A 15,694-nucleotide genomic window follows, 5' to 3' on the forward strand; every position below is an offset into this window, starting at 1 on the left:
AAGTCATGTTAACTGCATCTAAATGAGCCTCCTAGAATTCTAAAGGGAGGCTTGCTATTAACCATGGCTGACAATGTCACTTTCACAAAGTGTACTACAGCTTTTCTCTTGGCATAGAAGAATACTTACCAGTTTGCCTTAAAATCTTACCTGTGGAGTGGGAGGAAAGAGTAATATTTGGGTGTGTTTCAGGTGGAAGCCAAGCTAATTGACAAATTGGATAGCCTGATGTCAGAGGGCAAAGGTGATGAAACATACCGTGAGCTCTTCAACAGTATGTGAGTAATGTGCTTCTCTCCAGCTGGTTCTATTCAGGACATCTGGTGTCAGTCCTGAGCCGTTCTGCACCATGGTAGATGAGAACTATGGAGACAGCTTGGGTCTCATAGGAGAGCTTTGTCTCCGTGGAGTGTGAAATAAAGGATAATTGCCTAACTCTAGCAAGTGGATCTTATTATGTTGATGATTAGACACATCTCCTTATTTTAACCTCAGATTAGGACAGGTCGTCTGTGTTATGTAACAAAGCTCACTCTTTTCATGCTTGATAATTTTAAGGGAAAATAAGGCCATTGTTACAAAATAATGATTTTCAAGAGCGTTATGAGTGGGAGAGGAAGAAAAGGGTGTGATTATATCATTTGTATACACTGTTTTCCAAAGCATGACCCTGGCTGATTTGCTCTTTGAACAATTAACTTAGTTTGCGATGCTCAGCACCTGCTTTTACCGGCTGGCCATTTGCTCAGGGTTGTTAAATGCTTCCTAGATGCCCCTTATTAGAAGGTCACCAAAGCAAGTCATTTCTAGTATGTTTGGTGTTTGTGATTTGCAAGGAGAATAGAGGGAGAAGAATGGAGTTCTATGAAGGGCCTTTGAGATTGTCCCAACTGCTCCACGATGATCACAGTCACAGGATGGATTGCTTGGATTATGCATCAACTCACTGTGTCCGAGCAGCCAGAGTGGAGGCAGGAGGATGTCTCAGTGCTTTGGGATTTCCCAGCTGACATTTGTTTTCTTTATGATCTTATAGATCTTAGTCATTTTCAAACGTAGTCTTTTTATAAAGTATTTTTCTTTTAAGGAAGAAAATTAGCTTGCTGAGCTTGGGAAATATTTGCATTTCTTTCAAAAATGCAAAAATACATTCCCCTCGTAAAATACACCTGTGTTTTTATTTATGCCCAACCATCACCTAAGTAGTACTGATAACCAAATGCAAGATTCAGGTTCATTTTAGAAGGGTGGATTAGCAACAATGGAAATACAGATGTATAGGTTTTAAGAATGCCATCTGTGATTGATAGGTTGGGTAGTCTTTAGCTGGCCTGATTTAGGATCATTCTTGAAGTTTTCATAGAAAGGAAAATCCAGGAAGGGCTATAGAGATTTCATATGGTGTTGGTGAACGATAAAATACATTCTGAGCCCTGAATACCATTTTCTTTTGATATTGGAATTAAACCAAAACGTTTACTAATTGTTCACCAAGCCCTCATTCATTCTTGTGCCCAAAGTGTCTGTCTTTCATGACAGTTGGAGTTTAGCAAGAATTCTGATTAAAAACTCGTACAACATAATAAATTGCCTTTGAAAAATGCATTCATTTCAGTTACTAGTCTTTGGTTAGAACAAAGAGCTAAAATACGAAAGCACTCAGTGGAATGAACCCCTTGAGACCTGTGATTAATTATTTATGATGAATTCATAGCATTAATAAATGCATGCTCTCTTTCTTTAATGCCTCTTATCTACTTTAGTAAGGGCCTGATAGCTTGCAATTTGGATTGCTTTTATATAAATATGACTTTGAGCTAGAAGATGCACCTTGACATTAGAATCAAAGTAATAATTAAGATATTAAGCCTCTATAATTAGGGGTATTTTAACGAACCTGATTCATTCAATGGAAACTTTTTTTCTTTTGTTGCTTTTTAACATATTACTAGAATATATAAATAAATAATAACAAAATAAATAAAAATTGTTAAAGGCTATAAATATTTTTCTTTAATGCTTTTATAGTCAACATATTGGGAATAAAGTAAATTTAAAGTGACAATTAAATAGCATTACTACCTGGTCCCAGAAAAGAAAGTGCAAATGTAAGTGCAAGAAATAATAAAATCCTTTTATATTTTGCACTAACAATCACAATGAGTTAGTGTAATCACAGTGAGTTGCTACACACACTATGAATTATGAAGGCATGCTGTTATGGAACAGATTCTCATTTGCTCTGAAATTATGTCTAAAACTTCATAAAATTTAGTTGAGAAGATGAAATCCTGGAAGACGCCCACTGCTTCTATCCAATCCAACAGAACTCCAAATTATTCCAAAGACCTTAACCAATGATTGCGTGTTCCATCACTGCTTGGATTTGGGAGACTAGTTCTTTAACACCATGCCTCAAGTATCCAAATCTGCTGTTTGGGTTGTTCAAGAAGAGTGTGTATGTCAGAACAATCTTCTCAGCCTATCCTCATATGATATAGAAAGACAGATTGAAAATCAAACCACTCTCCGACCCCATTTCCTTCACGGTGAACGAAGTCACCAAGCTTTCCTATGGTCTGACCTGTTTGCTCTCCATTTGATGGAAGAGTCCCATTGTAAAACCCAGAAAACCTTTGAGATAAACTGCCCCTTACTTATGAGACAAGGTCTCGCAATACTCCTAGCACAAGAGCATGACTGCAGATCAGGAGGCCAGCACAAGAACACGGGTCCAGACCAGGAGAAAAAAAGCCCAGTTTCACCCAATTATCTGGAAAGACTTTTTTATGCTGACAGGCTCCTCGGGTTGTATCAGGTGAGCTGGAAGGTGGAAGGATTCTCAAAAGAAGCAGTAAGCCTGGCCAAGGATGCAGATGAACAAGGTTCTAGACTTGGTCCAGACATTTGGTCCTGAGTCACTGAAGGGAGCAGGGTGTGCAGAGCAGAGCCTCTCCTGCAGGATGGTGTAGCTCTGATCTCCGACTACATCGGGAAGCTGCAAACTAATGAAAGTCAGAAAGGAAGCCTCTGTGTATTTTTAGAATTATTACTTCACTTGAGTTACTTGTTTTTTAGCCTCTGAGTATGTAAGGTGTGGGCTGTCACTTGGAGGAATGTCTGGAGCATCCTGCAAGATTTGGCAGGATGTGAGAACTTGGTTCAATACCAGTTTGCCACGTCTACTCTAAACAGGTGCTGCTGAGAGGTTGTAAGTGAAAACACATTTAAACAAACTAAGAGGCCTCTCCTAGGGGATCAGTCAGGGCAAACCCCACACTTTCCATGTGCAGTCTCTCTCTGAACAACCCACTCTTAATCTAGATAACATTTAAAAATCCGTCAGGAAAGCATACCGTGTAACAGACAACAACAGACATGGAGAAAAGACCGAACAGTGGGTACTTGGTTGACAACAGCAAGAAAAAGAAGTGGGGTAAGAAGAAAATTGGAAGAGAATAGAGCCACAGACAAAATAAACCTTTACCAAAGTGGTTTCCCCTTTCCTGTTTTTGTTTCAACTAAGTGCAGATATAATATACTTACATTGTACATATGAGAAACGTTCACACACACACAGAGACACCGTTTCTTTTTTTTTAATCAAAATGCAAGAGAAAAAAGATTTTGGACAGAAATGATGATCATTGAAATAGGAGGGGTAAGGAAATGTGCAGATACCCCCACATTTATGTTCTTTTAGCTTTGGGGGAAGTTCAGTCAGGAAGCCTTTACCAAGTACAGCGTTCGTTTGCAGAGAGGAGCGCAAGCAAATCAGGACTTCGTTATGACGACTGTCATTGTTGTGTTGACATAGTGCCTCTGCTCCAAGGTGTTTAGGATTAGGAGAAATGTAGGAGGAGAGAGGTGGCTCGGGTGCCCGTCATCAATCTGCTGCAACAACCACTTAGAAAACCCTCTGACTAATGACAAAGTGAATGAAACCGTTGAGTGAGTGCACAGATAGTACACTATGTATCGAGTGGGCAAATGTTAAGAGAAGGGAGAAAACGCAAAGCGTCACACCGTCTGTGCAAGGATTTTCCTGTAGCGGTTGCGTTGCAGCAAAATTGCTTGGGTGAAGATGCATTCCACTGAGAGGTAGGAAAGCATTTTTATGGGACTAAAGCAAGCTCTTTGCTTAAAAGTAAACTTGGAGGGACTCCTGTGTTTGCTTCCGCGCTGTTGTTCGGTGTGGCAAGGCACCAGTCTCCGTCAGCATAACAGAGAAGCCAGGGGAAAATGTGTCTCTGAGCTGTGAGGGGCTTGTGTGTGTTTGAAAGCATGATTATGTGCATGTGTTCCTATCTTATGACTTGGATAATCTGAAAAATCGATTTGCTTTGTCAATGCTTCCTGGATTAGAATTCCACTATTTGGTCCCTACCCTAGGTAAGATATTGTTTGCAAATTGTGCTACTTGTGAGATGTTGCTGTGGTTGCTAAGGCATTTAAGGTACTGATGAAAGTAAAATGGTTGTCATGGTGACTGATAAAAATAAATGTTGAAAATGCCCTGGCTTCTTTCTTTTCCAGTCTACTAAAGAAAATTGAGCGGGAAACATGGAGGGAAAGTGGCGTTTCATTAATTGCCACTGTCACTCGGCTGATGGAGAGGTTGTTAGATTACAGGTAAGCTGCTGCTTAAGATTGCAGATAGGCTCCATTCTAGTTAAAAGCTCAAACAGCTGAACTCTAATTAGCATTCCACTTGAGTTAATCATTCAAAGACTTGCTAATCAGCCCTTGGACTTGAAACCATCTTGTTCAGGGTTTGGAATCTGGCTTTGGTGTTTGTTTCCTTGTTTGTTTAGTTCTGTTTTTGATAATTCTTTCAAAGTCTTGTTGAGTTGAAAGAGTTCTCAGAGTCCTTGACCGTCCTCAAAAATAGAAAGAAGGAAAAGAAAAGAAAAATCTTTGGGTAATTAGACTCACTCAATCAAAAATTGTCAGTGGTTCAGACACTTTAGGGTAAAGATCTAGACTTCGTGTTTAGAGTGAGGACAGGAATAGGGGACTGTACTAATGTGCTGTGTGCTCTTTGAAGGGGGGCTGATCACATTGTTTCCTTTCCCGAATATAATTTATTTTTATTTTCATTAATCTTGTCTTTAGAGCAGGCTGTCCCAATTCTATGCATGGTGGTTCTCTCTTATTTTAAGAACACTCTCCTCATAGTCTCTGGTCAGACTGACTGGCTGCTTTTATACCTCAGATAGACGTAAAAGTCCTTGACATGCAGGTGAAGTCCTCAGCGGACACTGCTGCCCAGGGGTCAGTCTCTGCTCCCAGTCCCTCCCCCTGAATCCACAGAGTCTCATCTCTGACAGAACCTCCCCTACCCCCACACCAGACACCAGAGACACTATGCTCTCCCCATGAAAGGACGTTCCGAGTGTGACTCTTGCTTTCTGTTTTTAGGGACTGCATGAAAATGGGAGAAGTGGATGGCAAAAAGATCGGCTGCACAGTTAGCCTTCTGGTTAGTAACCTGGACTGTTTCTCCTTTCCTCCTAACCTTTGCTGTTCTTCACAGAAATACTAATTTTTGTTTGAACTTGAATATGTGCCCTTTTCCGGGATGTTTCTTACCAAAATGTACAAATGTTTTTAAAAGGAAGATAGTGAGCTTGAGGTTGGCTGAAGCCCAGAAAAGCAATCCACAGCTTGGACCATTGCAGAATGCTCCTGCTGTGCGCTGGGCTGGTGGCCTTGGACAGACCTCAGTGGCATCCCAGAGGGACCGAGGGTGCTGTCCTCCCCTGCTGAATTGCTTACCCAACTCAGTCTAGTTACTTTCCTAGGAAAAGCACAGTATCCGAATGGAGGTCCCTTTATTGCTCTGCTGACTACTTCACTTCCTCTCTGCCTTCTCATGCTCACGGAGTTCCTCTATATTCTAATAGCCATTACTGAACTCTTCACAGCTAATGAAAGTTTTCTGTTTAATGTACTTAGGTTTCACTCACTAACCTCTTTGTAGATTGAGTTCATGCTCGCACTATTGCCAAGAGTTACATTACAACCAGATGACCATATAATGTATCATGCAGGAAAAATACTTCTTTAGAGTAAAATTAAGTTTTATGTATATGAATGAACAACAGTCTAAACCACAAACTCTGGACCAACCAAAATGTATAAAAAGTGTCACCTGCCTCATTATTAAATAGAATGAATGGTATCTCACCACAAAAGAATAATCATACATTGGACATTAATTTTGGTATTTCACTATGTGGTAAACTAATGCTTTTGATAATTTTCCTTCATCTCATTTGGAATTGAAGAAGAATGACTTCTTCTACTGTAAATGCCAGTTTCTTTTCCTTGTCTTTCTGAGAACACATGAAACTTCATTGTCTGTTCTAAACACTTGTGCTGTCATTGGCATTCCTGCCCTGACACCCTGAAACCTTTGCAGATAAACTTTGCCTGCACCTTGAAATTTTGTTTTCCCTCCATTCAGCCCACTGGGTTCTTTTATTGTGTTTTCCCCTCCATTCAGCCCATTGGGTTCTTTTATTGTGTTTTCCTTCCATTCAGCCCATTGGGTTCTTTTATTATGTTTTGTCCTCCATTCAGCCCAGTTGGTTCTTTTATTGTGTATTTCCTCCATTCAGTCCACTGGGTTCTTTCATTGTGTTTTACTCATTCCTCTCAGTTGTCTTCACATATCTGAACTTTCACTTGACCAACTTTCTGTTGCCCTAGTTTTTTGCTACACTGCTCTTCTGAGCTCATGACATCATCTTTCTTTACCACACCCACCTCTTCCTTCTCATTTTTAATTAATTTTTACATCCTTATTTCAATTGCCAGGCCCCTAAAAATAGCGAGACCTAAGCATGCTCCGAGGGTGTGTCATATTCACACTGGCGTATTATATAATTTTCCTCCTTAGCACCAGCAGCCCATCCATTGTGCTAGCCATTTCCCTCTCCTCTCACAGTCCATTCTCAGCTTGACACGGTCCTTCCCTCCTGTGTTCTCACTGCTTTTCATCTATCTTCCATTACAGTCAGGGACCTAAGCCTTTTCCATGACCTTGCTTGTGTTCTGTGAGCTTCAGTTTGAATCCTCAGCCCAGGCTATCCCCCCAGCTCCAGGCACAAAGGCTCATAAATAACGTCAAAGCAGAATGTTTACCTGTTTCCTAAGGAACGCTCTTCTGCCATCCCTCCTTTCCGGGTGCCTTCTCTTTGGTGGTGAACACATGAACGCAGCCATTAGGTTCATCTCCTCAACTTATCCAACAGAAGAAGCCCTTTCCTTTGTAAAAGAATGAGTGCTTTGCCCTGTATTCCTTCCTGTCTCCTCATAGAAATAAGACAGACGCCTCATAAATCAGTGGCCATGTAGTAATCGCTTGACACCGATGCTGAGAGCTTTGGCGTGACAAAGAGCAGAGAACACACGCATTTTGAAAACTGTTCCAGTTTTGAACCAGCACAAGAATACTTACTAAATACCCAAATCTATCACTTTGAAGCTAATCTCTTTAGCGCCTGCTCCATATGGAAAGTTTTTGATGTTTTCTAGCAGCAATATGGTTCTCCTCAGTACCGCTTCCTGTGAGGTCAGCAGCAGATCCTGTTCAGGATACCTCTGACTTCAGGAATGGGATCTGAGCTTAACTCCAGTGTGCAGTTGGTGACAGTGCAGAATATTTGTCATGACTAACAGGAGGAATTGTAATTATTATTTTGTTTTCTGTATTACAATTCTTAGCAGACATATGTGAGAGATTGTCATCTGCTGGCTGGGGAGATGTTAGCTTTGGTTTTTCTCTTAAGGAGGAATATTCATTTACAGAGTGATCACTTATTTTTGTTCTCAAAGAATGCAGCTCCTTACCAGAAAGCTATTAGAGCAAATCATCCTTTAATAATGTAAAACCTGCTGTGGGGCTGTTAGATGTGTTTATGGTACAATTCTTGCTAATTAAGATGATTTTGGTGATAATGAGGGAGGTTGAGTAGCATTGTTTACTTGGCTTTTTAAAGAATGCCAGGATCCACAGGAAAGGAAAGGCAAGGAGAGCAGATGGTGTGGGTTGGAAGTAATAATACGTTCAACCCAGCCTCAGTGTCCTCATAGTGCAGAGTCCTTGGGCTCAAGAATGGACACCAGTCAGATAATAGACAGACAGTGCTTGTGAGGGTGGACCCTTCGGTCCCCGACTGGCTCAGCAGCTATCAAAACCTATAGAATTCCTGGCATTTCCTGTTTCAGAAACTTGGCACTCTTTCAAGTAAGTAGCTTTCCTTCCCAGCACCAGCCAGTGTCTTTCATATACCGAGTAGCATCAGGCCAAACAACGATAAGTAGTACTTGAGCTTGAGTGTTTGAAGCAGGGATTTCATAACGTACCTGCAGCTCGTATAGCCAGGTAAGTAAAAACTGGATTTTTGATAAAACTTGGTAAAATATTTTACAGAAGTTTAATGAAATTCAGATTTGTAAAACAAAATTAGTTATTTAATTTAATGTTTTCAATAAGCACATTCCATAATAATAAGCAGAAATAAAATTCTTGATAACTTTATGGAGTTTTTTTCTTTTTATTAAGAGATTTTTCTATTTGTTTTACATATCAACCACAGATTCCCCTATCCTCCCACCCCCCAGCCTTCCTCCCCAAGCCATCCCCCATTCCCACCTCCTCCAAGGTAGGGCCTCTCCTGGGGAGTAAGCCCAGCCTGGTAGATTCAGTTGAGGCAGGTCCAAGCCCCTCCTCCCTACACCAAGGCTGAGCAAAGTGTCCCACCATAGGCATTAGGTTCCAAAAAGCTGGCTCATGCACCAAGGACAGGTCCAGGTCTCACTGCCTGGGGGCCTCCTAAACAGTTCAAGCTAATCAACTGTTTCACTTATCCCCAGGGCCTAAACTAGTACCATAGCGGCTCCTCAGGTATTGGCTCACAGTTCATGTGTTTCCACTAGTTTGGCTATTTGTCCCTGTGCTTTTTCCCATCATGGTCTCTTGCTCATATGATCCCTCCCCTCTCTCATTGATTGGACTCATGGAGCTCCGCCTGGGGCCTGGCCGTGGATCTCTGCATCTGCTTCCATCAGTCACTGGATGAGGGTTCTAGCTTGATACTTTTATGTTTTAAACGTAAACTAGAAACATTAAAACTTAATACAACTGCTAGGCACACCTTAATCCTAGCATGGAGAGGCAGAGGCAGGTGGATCTCTGGGAGTTCGAGGCCAGCCTGGTCTATTTAATGAGTTCCAGGACAGCCAGAGCTACATAGTAAGACCTGTCTCAAAAAATAAATAAATAAAAATAAAGAAAATTAAAAAAAAAAAAGAAATCAGCATGACTTAGAAATGTACCTTAACAATGAGAAGCAACTTCATCTGTTCTTTTAACATAATTTTCCAGGAAAGAAAAAAATGTATTTTGTTTGTTTTTTTGAGACAGGGTCTCTCTATGTAGCCCTGGCTGGCCAGGAACTCATTATGTAGACCAGACTGACCTCAAACTCAGAGACCCCTCTCTCTCTGCTTTCTGCTGGCATTAAAGGCATGTGCCACCATGCCTGGCAAAGAAAAGCTCCTTTGCCTTGTTTACAGATCCTTACTTTATGTCCTAAAGACTTCTTTCTTTAAAAAGCAAAGTATATGTGAAATTGAAAATATCCCTGCTGCCAATCAGCATATTGAATATACAGGTAATTTATTACATCTCTGTAATATTTTAGTTGAATAGGCTGACTGCCCAATTGACAGCTAAATTGAGAACAAATAATGGAAAGTAACAAGAGAATAAGAGACCACTGGGTACAGTGGTCATTCTGGCTCTTGGAGTCTAAGGCAGGAGGATCACGTTGTGAGTTCCAGGCCAGTATGGGCTACATACAAAACCCTGTCTTAAAAGAAAAAGAAATGGCCGGGCGGTGGTGGCGCACGCCTTTAATCCCAGCACTCGGGAGGCAGAGCCAGGCGGATCTCTGTGAGTTCGAGGCCAGCCTGGTCTCCAAAGCGAGTTCCAGGAAAGGCGCAAAGCTACACAGAGAAACCCTGTCTCGAAAAACCAAAAAAAAAAAAAAAAAGAAAAAGAAATGAAAAAGAAAGTGAAAGAAGAAATTCAAATCATTGATTATAACCCTAAAATTACCATCTTAGCCAATAATTGCCAGATAATGTTGAACACGGGGTCAGATTGAAAATCAGTTGCTGTAATTTAGTCTCCTCGTTTTATTATTAAAATGATACTTATGAGGGAAAAAAATATACATCAGTTCTCCTGACCTTGAAGACACAGAACTTTAACAAAGTAAAAGGGAACATTTGTCGGCCTCAATGCTGAGGAAACACCAGGCCTGTGCTCTTTTTCACAGAACTTCTATAAGACTGAACTGAACAAGGAGGAGATGTACATCCGCTACATCCATAAACTCTACGACCTGCACCTCAAGGCGCAGAACTTCACAGGTAATTCTGCTTGGGGCTTAGATGGGGGTGGGGGGAGGGAGGTGGGGGGTGAACTAGCTACTGACGCATTCAACATGGTAACTAACTCCTCTGCTTTTCGTAGTTAGAGATGAAGACTCGGGCACTTCTCTTTTAAAATCAAAATGCGTTTTAATTATATGTATGTTTTTCAGTACTGTATTTTTGACTCTGTCTTTGCATGATCTTTCAGAGGTTGCCCTTGGGGTTATGAAGTAGATACCTAACTCTGTACAGTATACTTGTACTTAGTGCTTTGCTGTCTTAATTTAAACATGGAATCTTTGTAACCATGAGGATCCCTGTATCTGCCCTACTCTGTGCTCCACTTTTATGTGTGTTGTATCTGTCTTCACTGAAAATTCCATCAAATACTGATGATCTTTGCTTTTCATGGGCTTACTAATTTTTAAACATTTTTTAGAAGGTACACTATGTTTACTAAGATACTGGCTACTTGGATGACTCTCCATTCTTAAGTTCTCAGTTTCCTTACTATTTTTATTTATCCCAAAGAATTTCAGTGCCTTTAAGACACTGAATAGTGAAGAGTTCTCTTAAGTTTTTCTTCATCTAAGAATATTTTTATTGCCTCTTGTTACTAGTCACCTTTCCATTATCGAGACCTAATATCTACATTAATCAACTTAGAAAGAAGAAAGGTTTGTTGGGTTTGGAGTTTTGGAAGCTTTGGTGCATTGTTAGTTGGCTCTGTTGCTTCTGGACTTGTAGCAAAGTAGATTGGGGAAATGGCAGGGAGAATGTATGGCAAAGCATAGTCACTCGTGGTATGGTTATGACTCAAAGGAAAAGAAGCCCGTGATTCTCTTCATGCATGACCCTGATAACCTAAACCTTTCCACCCAGCCCCACCTCTCACCGTCCCCAGCCATCTCTCCATACCAGTGATGTAAGGAAGGACCAAGCTTCCTCTTTTAAGATTTTTTTGAATGTGTATTTATGTGCATGAGTGAAGGCCATACATGGACAGGAGCCCTCTGAAGCAAGAAAAGGTGACCCCTCCCTTGAAGCTGGAATTACAGGTAGCTGAGAGCAGCTGACATGAGTGCTGGGAATGGACTCAGGTTCACTGGAAGAGCAGCAAAAACTCCTAACTCTTGAGCTATTCTCGAACCCAGGACCAAGCTTTAACATATGAGGCTTTGATGGACATTTCTGGATCCAACCATAGCATGCCCTCACCCCTGAAGGACATGTTTGCTGGAGTCAGAATTCTAAGTAAATAGTTTTTATTTTTATACTTCAAAAGTGTTGTCGTTGTCTCCTGGCCGCCCTGCTCTTGGTGAGATGTGTGTAGTTATTTTAATGACCTGCTGTAGAGTGTTTTCTGGTTGCTTTTGAGAATTTGTATTTGGCCTTTGGTGGTTTGATTATGACATGCATGCCATGGTTTTCTTTAACATGTTTAGGTTTGTTAGCTCTTCCGATCTGTAAATGTTTTCCCTTCACCAAATTTGAAAAAGGGTTAGGCATTATTTTCTCAAAATATATTTTACATACCAGTCCTTTCTTTTGGGGCTGCAGTGGAATGAGTATTTGGCCTCTGGTGATTGTCCCACAAGTCCTAGGACTCTGTCATCCCTCCCCACCGCAACTTTACTTTTGCCTGTGGTTTAGGCAGATGTTAATTTTGCTTTGTGTCAAGGCCACCAATCCCCTTCTATCATCTCTATCCAGCTCCTGAGCCTTTCCAATGAAATGTTTATTTTGTTGTTATATTCGTCCATTCTAAAATTTCCAGTTTGTTGTTTTCTTCCCATAGCTTCAGTTTCTATACAAAGAATCCATCTTCTGAGTTGTTCAAGAGTGTTCACATTTACTATGTGGGGCATGGTTTCAAAAGCTGCTTCATAGTCTAAGATTCCAAACTGTGAGTCATCTTGGGGTTGGCATCTGCTAATTGCTTTTTCCCTCGGATAGTTATTTAGTTCTCGGGTTTCTTGAATGCCAAGTAATTTTAGATTACATCCTGGACCTTCTGAACATTATGTTACAAGATTCAGCATTCTGTCAAAATTGGTATTTTTAATTTTGGCAATCAGTCCAGTTAGGTTGAAACCTCAGGTCCTGCACCACTTTCTGGGGGTTATGATTCTAATGTCTGATTTTTAAGGCTTCTGCACTGCTACTCCAGCGCTGTGCATGTGCACCACCCAACACAGGTCTCAGCTCCTTGGCTGTGCTCTATACCATGGTGCATTACTTATGTCAGTCATGGTCTGCTCTACAAATATGCACGTGGAAATCAGCCCAAAACCGCACATACAAAATAAAGAGATCTTTCTTGAGCTCCTTTTTTTTGGTTCCCCACTCTTCCCATGGTCCAGGCACTCCCAATTCCTAGGATTCTGGCTATGGAACTGAGGTTGGCAGAGGAGGAGGAAGACAGAGAGTGTAAGAGCTCTGTGTCACGGGAAGCCCTTTCCCAGCCCTATAAGAGAAAAGCTCTTCTCAGAGCTGTGATTGTCTGATCCCATTTGCAGAAAGTCTAAGATAGGAGACATAAAAGGCAGAAATTAAAAGTAGACAGCTGAACACATTATGATCATCTTCAAGTGTGGCTTTTCCTAGGTGGTTCACTTGCTCTTAATTACTTTTCAAAATCCTCCAAGAATTGCCTTATATATTCTATTGAGTGTTTTATTGTGCTTACTACAAGAATGGAAGGTGCTTACTTCACTTAACCAGAATCCTGTCCATGGGGTTGAGAATGGCAACTTGCTCCACTTAACTAGAATCCTTTTCATGGGTTTAAGAATGACAAATTGAGGACTGTGCCCCACTTTTCTTCCAGGGAATTACTGAACTGTGGCCCTTCCTCGGTTTCTAAGTAAAGAAATCCTTTGGTAACAGTTCTAGAATTTTAATGTGCCTCTAGTGCCTCTAGCTGGTCTGACTATCTCTGTAGTGTTTCTGTTTATAGTCTAGAAACCTAGATACCATCCAGGACTCTTTCTAATTTCCCTCAAGTTGAGTCCTGAGGTCTATGGAGTCTTTCTCCTTGAAGCAGTCCAATCCTGTCCTGGACTTCTCTTCCTTCAAGTTCCCTCATCAACTCCATACCTACCATCCTTTATCCATGGGCTGGACTGAGCTTTTCATCTCTTTCCCCATTCTCTTTGTCTTATTTTCAGGTGCGTGCGTGTGTGTGTGTGTGTGTGTGTGTGTGTGTGTGTGTGTGTGTGTGTGTGTGATATGTTTGGGTGTTCAAGGAGGCCAGAAGAGGGTATTGGATTCTCTGGAGTTGGAGTTACGGAAACTGAGCTACCTTATGTCTGTGCTGGAACTCGAAGTCAGGTCCTTTGGAAGAGCAGAAAGCACTCTTAACCACAGAACTAGCCATCTTTTCAGCCCCGTATTCTCTATTTTAAAGTACTTGTCACATTGCTTTTATTATTAGTTATATTTCACATTATGTACGTGTATATATGTGATTGTATACATGTGTGTATATTACAGATACAGATATATATGTTAGGTAATTCCCAGTTAAGGATGAGTCCTTTGAGGACAGAAATGATGGTTTCTTGTCCTTAGTCAGCTCTTAGAAGAGAGCCTACGAATACGAGACCCAAATAAATTCTAAATACATTGCTGATGAATGCACTCATCAATTCAATTTTAACTCCTGCTGTGAAGATTTTCCTTCAGTGCTGATAACTCCTGAATCATGAAGGGGAACAGTGCAGTATGATAGACTGTTTTACTTTTAAAAATTGATGGAATAAGAATTGAGAGAATGAGCTGAGGACAGTTATTCCACATCTGCACAGAAGTGTTCGGGTTCCCTGCAAAAAAGTCCTAATTTGTCCTAGATGCCAGAGATGGGTGCTTTTCCTTTACTCAAAGTTCCACGTTCCCCAAAGCAGAAGTAATACATGCTTTTCCCATCCAATGGTTAACTTCATGCATTTAGTGTGTGTGTGTGTGTGTGTGTGTGTGTGTGTGTGTGTGTGTGTGTGTGTGTGTGTATGATGTATGTGTATGGGCGTGCATCCCATGCTGATGTGGGGGTCAGAGGAAGACTCTCTGGAGTCAGTTCTCTCTCCTACCTTTATGTAGGTTACAGGAATCACACTCAGGTCACCAGGCTTGCACATTACGACCTTTACCTTCTGAGGCACCTCACTGTCCCTAATAGTTCCTTCTCTCCTGTGTCCTCACTTGAAGTTGCTGGGAGAACCTTGCTTCCTGTAGAAATGATCTAACCTTTCTGCTGCCTTGCATTCCTAATTCATCCCCATTCCTCTGTGGTACTTCTTTTTGCATATTGCTTTCCTCTCTGTACACTGGTCAGAATAATGGAATGGCCTGTAGTTAACGTGCAGTGGTACTTTCTGTTGAGAATTTTAAACTCTTTGAAAGATCATCCCTTAGGATCCATCCCTCTTCAGTACATATCAGCTCCCGAAGAACAGAAAGGTGAGCATAGAACAGCGTGCACACTGAAACACTGGTAACTTTAAGTTGTCCGAGATCAGTCTCGAAGGGTGTCATGTGGGTCACACCGGAAGTGTGCATGCTTTCCCTTCATCAGCACGTCCAGCGATGCTCTCAAAATGCATCCTTCCCTCAGCTGTGCATCCTCACTTTCCCAACCAGATTCTAATGCAGTTGTGATTTGACTTCTCCACGGTGTCTGGCCCGCAGGCATTTCTCAGCTCCCTCTGGCCACCCGTCAGCATCTCTACTTTCTCGGACTTTCCAGGTGTTACTCACTTACACGTAGCCTTCTAGAGATGCTAAGATGCCATGTCTCAGGAGAGGGGCTAGAAACTTTTGTATTTAATTTTGGGGAAATATGTCATGTGTCACTTGTACTTCTCCACCATAACCTTTTTTTTTTTTTTTTTTTGAGACAAGAGTTTTTCTCTGTGTAGCTCTAGCTGTCCTGGAACCCACTCTATAGACCAGGTTGGCCTCGAACTCACAGAGATCCACCTGCCTCTGCCTCCCGAGTGCTGGGATTAAAAGTGTGTGCCACCACTAGCTGGCCACCATAACCCTTTTTAAGTGTGCAGTTTATGCACATCACCTCTGATTTCTAGAACTTTCCTCAGCTTCCCCAACTGAAATGCTTCACCTATTAAACACTAAGTCTCCATTCCTCCTGCTTTCTTTCTATGAATCTGACTCTCAGGGGTCCCTTTGTGTCATTCCATGGGCATCTGTGAGAAGGGCTTGCCTCTAGCCACTTAATGCCGAGACT

At 41.4% G+C, this 15,694-nt stretch overlaps 1 protein-coding gene across 4 annotated transcripts in view; it reads left to right on the forward strand.

The window, feature by feature from the left end:
* The window catches only part of Dock4 (dedicator of cytokinesis 4), a 430,242-nt gene that overhangs the window by 370,298 nt on the left and 44,250 nt on the right, over positions 1–15,694 (forward strand). For 3 of the 4 annotated variants that reach the window (XM_052738384.1, XM_052738382.1, XM_052738385.1), the window contains exons 32-36: positions 193–278; positions 4,366–4,392; positions 4,537–4,632; positions 5,422–5,482; positions 10,353–10,446. In XM_052738384.1, the coding sequence (XP_052594344.1) occupies positions 193–278; positions 4,366–4,392; positions 4,537–4,632; positions 5,422–5,482; positions 10,353–10,446 (364 nt within the window). The remainder of the gene's footprint in view (positions 1–192; positions 279–4,365; positions 4,393–4,536; positions 4,633–5,421; positions 5,483–10,352; positions 10,447–15,694) is intronic. The other variant, XM_052738383.1, reaches the window with a different exon arrangement.

Source organism: Peromyscus californicus, unplaced genomic scaffold, assembly GCF_007827085.1.
Source record: "Peromyscus californicus insignis strain IS unplaced genomic scaffold, ASM782708v3 Scaffold_15__1_contigs__length_86483966, whole genome shotgun sequence".
Taxonomy (NCBI): Eukaryota; Metazoa; Chordata; class Mammalia; order Rodentia; family Cricetidae; genus Peromyscus; species Peromyscus californicus.